A 12,735-nucleotide genomic window follows, 5' to 3' on the forward strand; every position below is an offset into this window, starting at 1 on the left:
CAAGTACGAATGCGCCCTGTCGGTGGTAGTCGTCGGACATCGAGAAGTCGCTGAGGTACACGTAGCAAGCCTCAGCGCGTCGGTACCACTCGAACATAGAGTTGAGGGCCTCGGAGAGCTCTGAGCTGGACGTCTTGTCAATGCAACACGTATCAATCCACACGTACCGGAAGTTTCGTTCGCGAGCAAGGTCAATGGCGCCCTTCAACTTGGCGTACCCAGCTTTGTCGCGGCACCCGTTGAGTCCTGCCTCCTGGAAATCTTGATATGTGATTTCTGGATTGTTTTTATCCCACGTGTGCGATAGAATAGCGTAAGGCTTGAAATCAGCGCATGTCGTCTTCTGCACGAGTTGTTTGGTTTCCGTGTTGATACATCTCATTTTCTTGAACCTGTTAGCGCCGCGGAGCTTGTAAATGCTGAATCAACAAAGATCGTGGAAATTGGATGAGTGCAGCGTAACTCTGGCCTCAGCTCGGTTGAAAGTCAGCATCGAAGCGGCTGGACGAAGAACACGTGCTGCACGCTTTTAATCCCACCAGTCAAATCAGAGGGGTGATCCAACGAGGAGACGAGAAGCGTGCTGTCCATTGGGTCGTGCAGCTCATCTCAAGCATCTGCACAATATGATCGTGCATACCCAGTCGCCCACGACACCGCGCTCAAATGGCATAACTGGTCATTGATTGGCATAGTCTCGAGCATTCGATTGAAGAAGACACGGCTGGCCATGTCATTTTTCGACTGCGAGGGATTTTCTATCGAGCTGAGGTAGGTGGCTTCTGTATCGCATTCTGGTCGCTATCGCACCTTCCCAGATTCCACCTGGCATAGCAGTCGGTGTGAGTCGTGACAGAACTCGAATGGCTCCAACCGTAAAGTGGCGGGCTACAGTTTACTCTCTACTGGCCGGAGACGTCAAAGGGTAGAGATTCGAAAGGTTTAGGGTTCGAGCCATTTGGGGTAATCTTCGTGGTGAAAATGGACTTTGTTACACCCTGCCGTCTAAAGTTGTGGCTGGGGCGTAGCTTTTCTTGGAGTTAGTATCTACCTACTTACTATCACTTTCAACACTGCGCAATGCGAATGCGTGTACTCATACTTCTTCAATGGATGTTTCACCAATGATAGTTCCTCAAACGGCTGACGCCCGATACTCAGTACGTCACGTCGTAACTTGCTATAGCAGCTCTTTCAAGGAATAGAGCGAATCTGTATACATTACTACATATATTGCCGGGCCTTAGCACCGCAGAGGACTAGGAGGCTGTGAAGCCCAACGTCGACAGCCTCTATGCGACTTGATCATATGACCTGTCTCAGCCAGGATACGGCCATCACCATCCGGGGTCTGATTCGACCAGATACATTGCAGTGTCGTTGCACACTCCGTTAGCAGTGCCGCCTACCACGTACATGGTTAATGAGAGCTTCTATTCGCTTGGGTAAAGATTGATGCGTATGCGCGCTTGTAGCTGGCTTCCTTTTCCGCCAGAGGATGGGGTGTTTATGATGCAGTGTATGTCGAATTGTTGGTGTTATTGTTGTCTAGTTAACATTTTCCATTGCCTGTAATGCGATTTTATGAGCCAGACGTCTCTCCCGGATGGTTCGTGGACTAATTAGGTGGGCGAAAAAGGATCAGAGAATGTGGACGCTGCCTGGGTCTTTGGATTTGAAAGAAATATCACGTCGTAACGGTTGAGTCGACACTATATTGGCAGTATGAATTCACATAGCTCATGTTCCGGTGTATTCAAGGTTCAGGGGGCAGTAAGTAGACCATAGCAAACCGCAGTACAGCACCGTCGAAAGCCCCCCGCCAGTTCGATCATCGCTGTTGGCCTGGAAACCACAGAACCACCCCCCTCCCCTGCGCCTATGTTGCCTTCTCGACATAAGCCTTTAGATCCAGCCCCTGTTGCGTATACTGTTTCTGTAGCGTGTCTTTGAACGGGAGTAGGAGAAGCGTGCCGGGCCCCGTGAAGTACGTCTCGTACGAGGTGTACAGCGTCGTGCCGTTGCCCCGGTCCACGAGAATGCTCGGGTGTTCCGAGCGCGACGCCGTCCCATGGAGTTCGTCGTCGTAGCGCCACGCCGCCATCAGGTACCGATTTTCCCTGTTGTTGCCATCATCATCCAACGAGCCCTTCATGACGGTGACGATCTCGACGCTCGTCGTGTTGAGCAGCGGTATGATCCCCGTGGTCGTGAACCGCGTCACCAGCCCGACGTAGACGTCGTCGGGGTCTTGACGGCCTCGGGTGGCAGCGCGACGTCGCGGATAAAGCTGCTCCACGCTGGGTACGCCTGGAAGTCGAGGAGAGCGTGGTAAACTTCCTCGGGCGCCGCGTTGATGACCAGCTCCGTGCATACGAGAAACATGCCCTTCTCGGTGCTGTATGTAGGTGTTGGCAGTGTCTCTCAGGGAGTTCGCTGCCGGGCACCGAATAGAGCCCCAGTCGATCCCGTCTCTTCTCGCAGGAGCAGCAGTTGGATGAGCTTGGGCGCCATGTGTATTCCAGGTGAGTGCCGAGACGGCCCAGATCAACGCAGAGAGCTGCATTATGTCGTTCGTTTGCAAATAACAAGTCGGATTTACTCTACCCTGCCCTTTTCACACTTTTAGAGGCAGTGAGGTAAAATACAGATGACGAATGAAAGCAAATACGACGCAGGAAAGGGTAATCCGGGCATGAGCTTGGGCTCTCAATATAGCTGATGCCACAAGTCCAACCAATCGCATGTTTCTCGGTTGGCAGAAAGGGTAGGATCGCGCCGCAAGCGACACAATTGTTCAGTTGACCAAGCAAGCCTCAACCGCTGCGGCTGAAGCTGCATACGATTGGTTGCCCTCACACATTGCTGCCCCCGCCGCTATATCAAGCAGACTTTTCTGTCTTTAACCGCCGGCTCTGTATGGCGTTGGGAATGCCGGCTGGTTTAGCGACGGAGTAACTGACAACGGAATACCTGGCGGGAGGGTAGTGATAATGGGGGTGTTTGCAACTCGTATGCAATCACTATAAACGTTCAAGCTGCGCAGGACTGCTGGTAGACAACAACAGTTTGGCTACCGTTCAAAGGAATGCCAGTGATCAAAGGTCGCCCTTGGGTAGCATTGGATATAATATGATTCACCTGGGCCAGTAGCGAGCAAAGTCATGCATGTAGAATACCGTTGAGGTAACCTCGAGTAAGAGATTGGTAGTTGAACCGCGATGAGACGAGACCGCAACGTAATCAATACTTTCAATGGGGGTATAATTTATCCTACATCCCGTCACTATCGCCTCGATTGGCTGCTTGAAATTATACTTCCTGTCCCCCTATTTCAGCAATCTACGCTGTAGTATCGCGGCTATCTATCCAGAATGGTGGCGCTTTCGTCTCCCCTGAAAAATCCGTGCCAGCCGTACATCAGTGGAAAGGGACGAAATATCTATAAACCTGCGTCGTGATCATGTCACGTCATCAAGTCACCAGCTTAGTGGTGATGACCAAATTGCGTCAACATAGGAATCAGCATGCCGACAACAGTAGCGAGCGTGTCGCGCATCTGGGGCCCCGTTGGCTTCCGCTGGGATGTATGGCTATCGGCGTAACCGTTAGAGCTAGAACTGTGCTCGTGGCCCGCGCCGTCGCCTTCTTGCATCGCGTGCATAGCAACGTAACTGTTCCAAATGTCAGTACGGGTCGCTCGATGCAACAAATCATGGCTATACTCACAGGAAAGTTCCAGCTGAAAAGAGTAGCAACATCCCAGTCCACCATTGGCTAACATGGCTTTCGCCGTCAGGACCTATGCTGCCACCACCAAGCAGTTTCACGAGAATGAAGGTTGCCCATGCGCCAGAAGGGGACGCCAAACAGAACACGATCAAGTGGCCTCTAGCTGCACGCTTCGACAGCCCTTGCTTCAGGAGAACTGACGTCAACCCAAAAGCGGCAGGTGCCTTGTGCACCATGATGGCGATGAATATGATGAATCCGAGCTGCATATCCGGAGCAGTGGCCGAAGCGCCCATAGCAATTCCATCTGCTGCGGCGTGGATGACAAGTCCGATGGTGGTCGCGAGGCTCCTCGATTGTTTCGGTGTGGGCGCGAGAGAGCCCAGGAAGCCCTCAGTCTCTTCCTCGTCTACGGGCCTCGTTGTGCCTGCCAGATTGCTGAGGCTGATGTGCCTCGGCGCGGGTGGTTGTTGGAAGTTTTCGGAGGCATGTCGCGGTAGCCGGTCGATCAGAACATGAGCACAAAGCCCAGAATAAGCGAAAGGCCGATATAGAAGGTGGGAACAGGCTCCGGTGGCTTATTGCCTGAAGGTATCGACGTTGGTGGATCATCTTCTCGGGTCTTGAGATGGTTATGCCCCGACAGCGAAGCGTCTGATATCGCCTCGATTCCCTCTGGTATAATGACTATGAGCGATGTGCCGACTAGTAGCCCAACGCCGATACTCGATATCAGTCGTAATTGTGCTTGCGATAGTGTCATGGAGAGAGGCAGCGCGCCGGCCAGGAAGGAGCTGGTCGGTCGAGTCAGTATGCTATGCATCGCAACGTCTCGATCGGGGAATGGGCACATACGCCAAAGCCATCACAACCTGTGGCACGAAGTATTAGCATCACGAACCAAGGACCGCCAGTATTCTCCCCAATGGATTGCTTACCGTCTGGGCGAGGAGAACAAACACGCCTGCCATTGTAAGGGGGTTTGATAGGCAAACTGCCGACGGTTGGTATTCTTGACAGTCTGTTCAGGTCTTGCTACCGACGCATTGGAACTGAATAGAAAGAAAACCCGGTCGAGAACGGCAGAATAGAAGGAAACGGACTAGACAGCTAGCTGGCTGCGCTGCGTGTGTAGGTGCAACGACGACGATAACGGCGACGGACACCACCAACAAAATGCCAAACTAACCTTCAAGGTTTTGACAGCTTTCAGCCTCCTAGCTCCTCTTTCTTGTTTGAGACCGTTACTTCAGAGCATCCCTGCAAGTAACGCTACACTACCGTCTCGATTCCTTGCAGATGAGCACGTCACGTCTTCCGATTTTGCCGCCTGGGCATTTTTGAACAGGTACCGTAACTCCCTTGAAGAGGCAGGCAGGGGTTTCAGATTCTAGCGTGCGTAAGTACCTGAGCCGTGCTGTGAACGATTTGCGAAAGTAGAAGGTACGCTATTTTCGCATCCAAACATCTAAGCTGATTGGAACTAGTTGCGGAGCCCAGTAAGGTACTCCGTACTCTTCGTTTTACGCGCCTCAATCGCGTCCAGCTTCGCGACCCAAGGCAACCTCATCAGTTTAATTGATTTCCAGCCAGCCTTCAAGGCATCGAATCCCGTCATCACATCACCCTCCCATACCGTATAATTTGCGAAGGTTGGATTGCCCATTGCGCCGAACACAACATTCGCATTGCCTGCGCACATCAACTCCCGACTTACGAAACCAGAGGATCGCAAGTTTCATTCAACATGGAAGACGAGTGTATGCGATTCACCTATGCAAGGCGGCGCATCTGCAATTTGCTAACGTCATGTTGCAGGGATTTCCGATGCCAACGAGGCTTTCAGCATCTCGTTGGTAACCCCCAGCGACTCGGGCCTGAAGAAAATCGACTCGTTCAATCCCAAGTTCACCTATGCCGTTTTCGACAATGAGCAGATCTTCGGATACAAGGGCCTCAAGGTGAACCTCACATACAATGCAACCGACATGCGACCAAACCTTTCTGTATCGTGCATCAAGAAGTTTAAGACTTTGGGAGATGCCGAGGCGGTTGACATCGTAGAACTAATGAAGGAGTTCCTTCCTGGAGGTGTGTTCTACTACTCGCTGCTCACCTTGGGTTTGTGACTGACTAACATCGCGCAGTGGCCTTTCAGAAGAAGAACGATTTCGAATTGGCCGTGAAGCAAACACCGACCGACTGGACACCGCCTGGCGAGCTCGTCAACATCATAGAGCGAGATGGCGAGACGTATGAGGTCTGGAAGGGAAGCCTGGCCGACCCGGCAGTGAAGCAGCTGGTGAAACGCATCCAGCTTCTTGTTCTGTTCTATATCGAGGGCGGATCATATATTGGCGAAGACGCGGATGGCAAGGACGAGCCTGATTACTCCCTGGCCCGCTGGTCTGTCTTCTTCCTCTACAAGAAGCCGTCAGCGGCGAACCAGCAATACGTTTTCCAGGGTTACTCGACAGTCTACCACTTCTGGCTTTACCAAACTCCAACACCTCCTGCCAGCCCGGGCAAGGCCTCATCTTCACCCGAGCCCAAGAACAACGAGAGCTGGGAGCTTCCTTCCGGCGACTTTCCTTACACGGAATTACCCCACCGCGCCAGGATCTCTCAGTTCCTCATCCTGCCCCCATTCCAAGGCAAGGGTGCGGGAGCTATGCTGTACAACACCATCTTTGATCTGCAGTCCAAAGATGAATCAACGAAAGAAATCACCGTGGAAGACCCCAACGAGGCCTTTGATCTACTACGGGATCTTTGCGACATGAAATATCTTTGCAAAGACGTTCCCGAGTTTGCAGAGCTGGCTGTAAACCCTGACGTCGGTGTCGCTAACAAAGGAGCCGTCCTGCACCACACCACGCAGATCTCTAGCAAGGACAGTAGCGCCAGCACCTCGGCAAGGGAATTGTTGATGTTGATGCGTTGGAAGAGCTGCGTCTGCAGGTCAAGATCGCCCCTCGCCAATTCTGGCGGTTGGTGGAGATGCATCTTATGTCGAAACTTCCACTTTCCGTCCGACCTCTGCCTGATGATGAAGAGGTCGAGAGACCAGCTGCGTCCAAGGCTGATAAGCACGTCTATATGCTTTGGCGCATCCTTCTCAAGCAGCGATTGTACCGCCGTAACGCATCAATACTCAGCGAATTCGAGATCACCGAGAGAATCATTAAGCTCAACGACACACTCGAAAACGTGGAGTGGGAGTATGCACGTATCTTGGAGAGACTGGAGGCACCCAGGCCCCTTGCTGATACCGAAGCCGATGAATCGAGCGCGTCTAATGGAAAGCGCAAGTCAGATGGCGAAGAAGAGGGCCCTTCCAGTAAGAAGGCAAGAGTCGACGACGAGTAAAATGAGCTTGGAGCTACCGCTTGCACTACGTTTGGGGATCTCCAGACTATCGGACTTCAGAACTTGATTAAATGGTTCTGAAGGGTGGTTTGTTTGGAGAGGAGTTTGGCCGGGTTGGTTCTCATGATACCTTCTTTGATTGCACATGGTTTCTAGGCTTGTAACTTTACGAACACAGAATCTTCTTCCTAATAAATGGAAACTACAATGCAGCAAGAGTTGCATGAGGTCTTGATTAAGATCGACCTCGGCTGCTTTGGCTTAGGAACCCCTAATGAAATAGAGATATGCTTCTGAGACATTTTCTTGGCATTTGGCTTACGTCTTATTTCTTTTGATACTCCATAGGTTCGTCTGCAGTCATGCTACAAATCAAGCCCAACTCCATTCTATGCCGCGCTCTGTCCAGTCTATTTTGGCCATGCATATCAACATCATCCGTGCTAAAATCCACCGTTGTCGGTTTGAGGGAAGCGGGTTCCATTGACGTTCTCCCGGCCCTTGCCAATCTGTGATGCAACAACAGTTGCTTCTCGAACTGCCCGCGAGATCGTACCGCGCACGCGACCTTCCTCGAGTACCAGGAGGCCACCGATGGTGCATCCGCCGGGGGTAGAAATCTTGTCGCGCAGCATGGCCGGATGTTCGCCGGCCTGCACCAGCGACGCGGTACCCATCATCGCCTGTGCGGCCATGCGCGTCGCCTCGGGACGCGGCACGCCCATGGCCACGGCGCCGTCGATGGCCGCCTCCATCATCAGGGAGAAGAAGGCCGGGCCGGCGCCGCAGAGGGCGGTGCTCGCATCCATGGTGTTGGGGGGCAGGTAGACGACGTCGCCGATGCGGCGGAAGATCCAGGTGACGAGGCTGGCGACGGGGGCCGGCAGCGGCGGGTCGGGCAGCGCCACGACCGTCATGCTCTCGCGGATCTGGGCCGCGGTGTTGGGGATGGCCCGCACCACGCGGCAGCGGCCGTCGACCTCGGGGTCGTGCTGGGGCACGGCGCCGTGCAGCACCGTCTCGATCTGCTCCGCCGTCACGCCCACGCAGATGCTGATGAGCAGCTTGCCGTGCAGCGCCTTGCTCAGGCCGGGCTCGCTGAGGAGCTCCGACACCATCGACGGCTTGCACGCGAGCAGGATCACCTCGGCCTGCGACACCGCCGCCACGTTCTCCCGCTGCACCACCTTGACGACGGAGCTGTGCGCCCACAGCGCCTTCTTCACGCGCTTGGCCGACTCGGTCCGCCGCACGCACGCGATGAAGCGCGAGGGTAGGCGCGAGGGGAGCGGGTCGTCCAGGGGGTCGGACGTGCCGTTCTGCATGGGCGATTGCAGCGGCTTCGGGGCTTCGAGGTCGGAGAGGGAGCTGAGGATGCCCGAGAGGATGGCTATGCCCATGGTGCCTGCGCAAGCTTATTATTAGCTTCGGTTTCGTCGGGCGCGACCTCGGCGGTGACATCTTCTAGCACGCGGCGGCATGGAGAAGTAGGAGGCGCAAAGGCATTGCATTCTACAATCAAGTAGCTGACCCCATGGCCCTCTGCTCTACTCCCAATTGCGTAAAGCAAAAGAGAGTGAGGTTAAATGGGCGTAGCGAATGGAAAAGGGTGTGGGCCAGAGAACGAGTGTCTCTCCTATAGATTGTGGTCATAGCAAATCGTACGTACCGCAGCCAAGGACGGCCATAGTGAATTCGGTACCCTCATTGGCGTGAGAGGGCAGCGCCAGCATGCTGTTGGAGGGCATCTTCGAACTCTGAAGGGAGAGTATAGGTTTGAATATGTAGGAGTAAAGGACATAGAGTATAGGAAGGTTACCCTTTCCCTCTTTATCAGTTGGGCAATCTGTCTAGCGGTGGAGAGCGGAGCACTTGCTTGCCGAACTACTCCGGGGGTGCCTTCGCCGACTTAGATCACGATGCCTGGGTTGGTACTTCTCACGCGGGAAATGCGGGAACAGTCTGAATTCAAGCTGTGTAGCTACTCGTTCCATCCAAGTTGCCCCGGAAGCTCATAATATCCTTTTTAAATCATTTTCCTTGGTCACCTCGTCACCAGCGCATAATAATCGCAATTTATTGACGGCTGAGCAAAGTTGCAACATCCCTGAAATCCAAGCCCACCAGTACGCAATAAAACATAATTCGATTTGGGGAATAAATAAACCAACTAATACGAAGAACGTTTAGCGTTCCCGCAGCCAGCACATTCGCATTAAAGCCACAGATGGCGGGTTCAATGCCACCCCCCGCGCCTCCGCCTTCGCTCAAGCGCCCTTATGCTGGGCGCAACAACCGCGCTAGCCGCCGAACTGCCAAGCGGAAAGGTCGGAAGAAGTCGAGGGATTCCGCCGACCTGCAAACCCCAAGCCCAAGCTCAAGCTCTACAAGCTTCAGCTTACAGGCGCCTCGGCCTTCAGTCACTGGGTCTACTAATTATCACGATCATATCAACGAACCTGCGCGAGGCAACTATTTTGCCCAGCAGCAACAGGAACAACAACTTCATCATCAATACAAACCAGCACTCCAGAGAGAGCAAGAGGGACCAAGGGTCTTATCAGTTGAGGAGGCTTATGGGCCTGACTTTTACGGCAGCGACGAATTAGGCTTTTGCTACCTGCACCCGGACGAGCAGGCCTTTTGGCACATTGGCAACGAGGCAGCGCAGCGCCTGTTTCTCGGTCCCAATCTCGACCCAGCCGCGGCCAACGCGCCCAAGATGGCTGACCCGTTCGAGGTGCGGATGCGCTTCAGTGGCCAGCTGCAACATCTCAATGCAACTGTCGTTAGTGCGCAGAAGGCTGCCCAGTATGCCGTCAAGTACAGGGATCTGAGCGAGGACTTGCACAGTTGCATACTGGAGCAACTAGAAAAGGTACGTTTGTGACGCTATGCACGTATACTACTTAGTCCGTTGCATGTCCGATGATACTTGCCTGCATCATGGGTTGCAGGTAACATATTAAGCTAACCTGGAATGTGTGGATTTGCAGACCAGCATGAACACCAGAGCGAACATCATGTACTTTATCGAGCATTTCCTGGAGATCGCATCCAAAGAGCGCCACGCCGAGTCCTACGTCCGCATGATGCAACGAGACATTATTAGAGTCGTCGATGCTGTCTGCCCCGAGGACGGATCTGGCGCAGCCAACGTCAAGGTGGTCAGAACTGTGCTGCAGGGCCTCAATGGCAAGGGCTTCCTCCTAGATCAGACCCTCACCGAGCTCGAAGAATGCCTCAAGGATCGCGACGCATCGCAAGCTGAAGCTGGCCTGTCCTCGCCCGTTAATGGAGAAGCTGTCATGTCCACCGCGCTACCTGCCAACGGCAACGCTGCCGCAAACGCCGCAACTGTCGCTGCAACCCGCCACTCTTCCGGGGACGCTCGCACTACAAATGGTACCGGCCACACGACCCGTCTCGACAAGCGCCAGATAGAGCAGCGCATCGAAGAGGATCGTGAACGACACAAGAGGCGGCGCGAGAATCTCTGGGTGGTCCCGCGCTCCCAGGTCGACGAACGTGCGAAGATCATGGACGACGCGAGCGACATTGACGACGACGATTTCAAGTTCGAGCGCGAGGAAAGGGCGGCCTTGATAGACGAGGTGGAAGATGCAAAATGCATGCACTTACGGCCTAGGCGCCAGGACTCGCCTAACGGACGTGAGCATAGCCACAGCCAAGAGGATCGTCGCGACGAATCTATACGGAGCGAAGACCGTGACCATGACAGAATGGATGAAGGCTGATCTGCCCATTGCAGAAGTATGAACCTGTTCTGCTCACAGAACTTGCAATCAGTCTCCCTGTACCAGTGCCTGGCGACTTGGTTCAGTCCAGATTGCTGATCAAGGATTTCCAAACTTGATACCCGAGAGTTGCAAACGATTCGCAGGGGAAGATTGCGCCGTTGCAACACTGCCATATGGACAACTTCGAATGGGATAAGACATTGAGGATACACAGTCCCGCTGTCTTGATATACCATGAGCTTGGCGAGGATTGCGCTTGTGTCCAAAGGGCACAATTCCACGATCTGGAAGATTTTGGCTAAAGGGGGAGGGATATTTGTGGAGAAGAAGATATTGATCGCCCAGCTTGGCAGAAGAAAGCTCCTTTCTTCAGCGTACCTAGCTGGGCAATATTCAAACATATGAGCTGGCTGGAGACACTTTGATTTCTGGCAGTCTTGCGTCGAAGCATCTGACGCAGTTGTTGTGATGATACCCCTAAGATGGGGCCGACAAATCGGCGATACCCATATGGATTGCCGGTATTGGTTTGAATCATTGGATTCGAACCAGAAAGCTTACAGATGATAATAATAATAATAAACCTCATTGAAGAACTCGGTTTTGTCCTTGGTAGCGAGCATGATGTTGAACAACCCCGAACCCCTTTCTCTCTGTCTCTACTTCAGAGATTCTTGATTCTTTTCAGTGGTGTATGATTTTCTTAATGGTTCTCTGAAACTAAAACCTGCTTTTCGAAATCGCGATAGTTGCCATGCAGTCGTTGTAATGATATCAATTCCCCACAATGAGCAACGTAAATGTAGGTGATCTTTATGTATATTGTTACAAGGTAGGTTACATGTATACACTTGCCTCCTTCTTCTATCGTACCATGATCTCTTCCCCGCCCTCGCTAGAAGACGCGGGTAAAGCTGGATTCATTATCCATAACCCTGTTCGATGTCCACCACCTTCCCGCCATGGTATGTCCCTTCGGCTGGTAAATTCCAGTCTTGGATGGCAATGCTATTTCCCGCAACGCATGTCTATCGAGAAATAGAGAAAAAGATTCGAAGCAAGTTCGTCGGTTATTGCCCTTGATTTTTTTTTCCTTTACTCCATGACGACGGTGGCGCCCAGCTCTTTCATGGTGGCCATGATCTTCTCGGCCTCGTCCTTGGGGACGCTCTCCTTCATTATCTTGGGCACGGACTCGACGAACTTCTTGGAGTCGACCAGGGACAGGCCGAGCAAGTTCTTGACCTCCTTGATCACCTTGGGCTTGGAGCCCGTTTCGAATGCCGTCAGCTTGATGCTGAACAGCGTCTTCTCCTGCGCGGCCGGCGCGGGTTCGTCGGCCTCCTCGACCGCAGCGGGGGCAGCGGGGGCGGCGGCGAAGCCACCTACGGGCAGATCGGGGATGTTGAGGCGGGACTGTGAGGAGTTACGAGTTAGTGCCCAGTTTTATTCTTCCTCGAAATGTAGCCTTGAAGCATGGACACTCGACAGATGCCATTGAATTCACCGAACCCGAATTTGAGTCTGCCATTGAGCAACCCATGGAGAGGTTCAAGTTGTTCATGCGCTCATGGCTTTCCCCCTCTCAAACATATACGTGGCGAGTTCGCTGGCAAAAGAAAAGCTGCGAAGCCTACCTTCAAAGAAGCGACAAGGTCAGCGGTCTCGAGGAGAGTCAATTGGCTGATCTGGTCGACAATCCCGGTGATCTTGGGGCTCGTGCTGACAGCGGCCTCTGTCGACTCGTGCCTCCTCTGTGCGAATGCCATCGACGGGCGCATGGCAGCCCGGGTTCGGAGCGTACGGGCGCAGCTGCGGGCTGCGAATCTACAAGGAGTTGACATCGTGGGCGGTGGTGTGTGGGTTGTTGGCT

General features: G+C 53.4%; 6 protein-coding genes across 6 annotated transcripts; 2 read left to right on the forward strand and 4 right to left on the reverse strand.

Annotated features, from left to right (window-relative positions):
- Positions 1–1,879: 1,879 nt before the first annotated feature.
- On the reverse strand, positions 1,880–2,566 carry PG994_013875 (uncharacterized protein; the record flags this gene model as incomplete). The annotated part of the gene is made up of 1 exon (XM_066865284.1): positions 1,880–2,566. One exon carries the CDS (start codon positions 2,564–2,566, stop codon positions 1,880–1,882), a length of 687 nt encoding a protein of 228 aa, XP_066708413.1.
- A 921-nt stretch (positions 2,567–3,487) lies between these two features.
- PG994_013876 (ZIP Zinc transporter) lies at positions 3,488–4,703 on the reverse strand (the record flags this gene model as incomplete). Its single annotated transcript, XM_066865285.1, has 5 exons — positions 3,488–3,674; positions 3,730–4,185; positions 4,248–4,526; positions 4,588–4,604; positions 4,671–4,703. 5 exons carry the CDS (start codon positions 4,701–4,703, stop codon positions 3,488–3,490), a joined length of 972 nt encoding a protein of 323 aa, XP_066708414.1.
- A 776-nt stretch (positions 4,704–5,479) lies between these two features.
- PG994_013877 (acyl-CoA N-acyltransferase) lies at positions 5,480–7,101 on the forward strand (the record flags this gene model as incomplete). The annotated part of the gene is made up of 4 exons (XM_066865286.1): positions 5,480–5,492; positions 5,551–5,823; positions 5,880–6,629; positions 6,680–7,101. 4 exons carry the CDS (start codon positions 5,480–5,482, stop codon positions 7,099–7,101), a joined length of 1,458 nt encoding a protein of 485 aa, XP_066708415.1.
- A 443-nt stretch (positions 7,102–7,544) lies between these two features.
- On the reverse strand, positions 7,545–8,849 carry PG994_013878 (pyrroline-5-carboxylate reductase; the record flags this gene model as incomplete). Its single annotated transcript, XM_066865287.1, has 2 exons — positions 7,545–8,506; positions 8,771–8,849. 2 exons carry the CDS (start codon positions 8,847–8,849, stop codon positions 7,545–7,547), a joined length of 1,041 nt encoding a protein of 346 aa, XP_066708416.1.
- Positions 8,850–9,328: 479 nt separating this feature from the next.
- PG994_013879 (uncharacterized protein) lies at positions 9,329–10,859 on the forward strand (the record flags this gene model as incomplete). Its single annotated transcript, XM_066865288.1, has 2 exons — positions 9,329–9,979; positions 10,098–10,859. The coding sequence occupies 2 exons, from the start codon at positions 9,329–9,331 to the stop codon at positions 10,857–10,859; spliced, it is 1,413 nt and encodes a 470-aa protein (XP_066708417.1).
- Positions 10,860–11,957: 1,098 nt separating this feature from the next.
- On the reverse strand, positions 11,958–12,706 carry PG994_013880 (mitochondrial 54S ribosomal protein bL12m; the record flags this gene model as incomplete). The annotated part of the gene is made up of 2 exons (XM_066865289.1): positions 11,958–12,278; positions 12,500–12,706. The coding sequence occupies 2 exons, from the start codon at positions 12,704–12,706 to the stop codon at positions 11,958–11,960; spliced, it is 528 nt and encodes a 175-aa protein (XP_066708418.1).
- Between the last annotated feature and the right edge of the window lie 29 nt (positions 12,707–12,735).

Source organism: Apiospora phragmitis (assembly GCF_038363925.1).
Source record: "Apiospora phragmitis strain CBS 135458 chromosome Unknown utg000013l:1.0-2965645.0:1.0-2969333.0, whole genome shotgun sequence".
Classification (NCBI taxonomy): domain Eukaryota; kingdom Fungi; phylum Ascomycota; class Sordariomycetes; order Amphisphaeriales; family Apiosporaceae; genus Apiospora; species Apiospora phragmitis.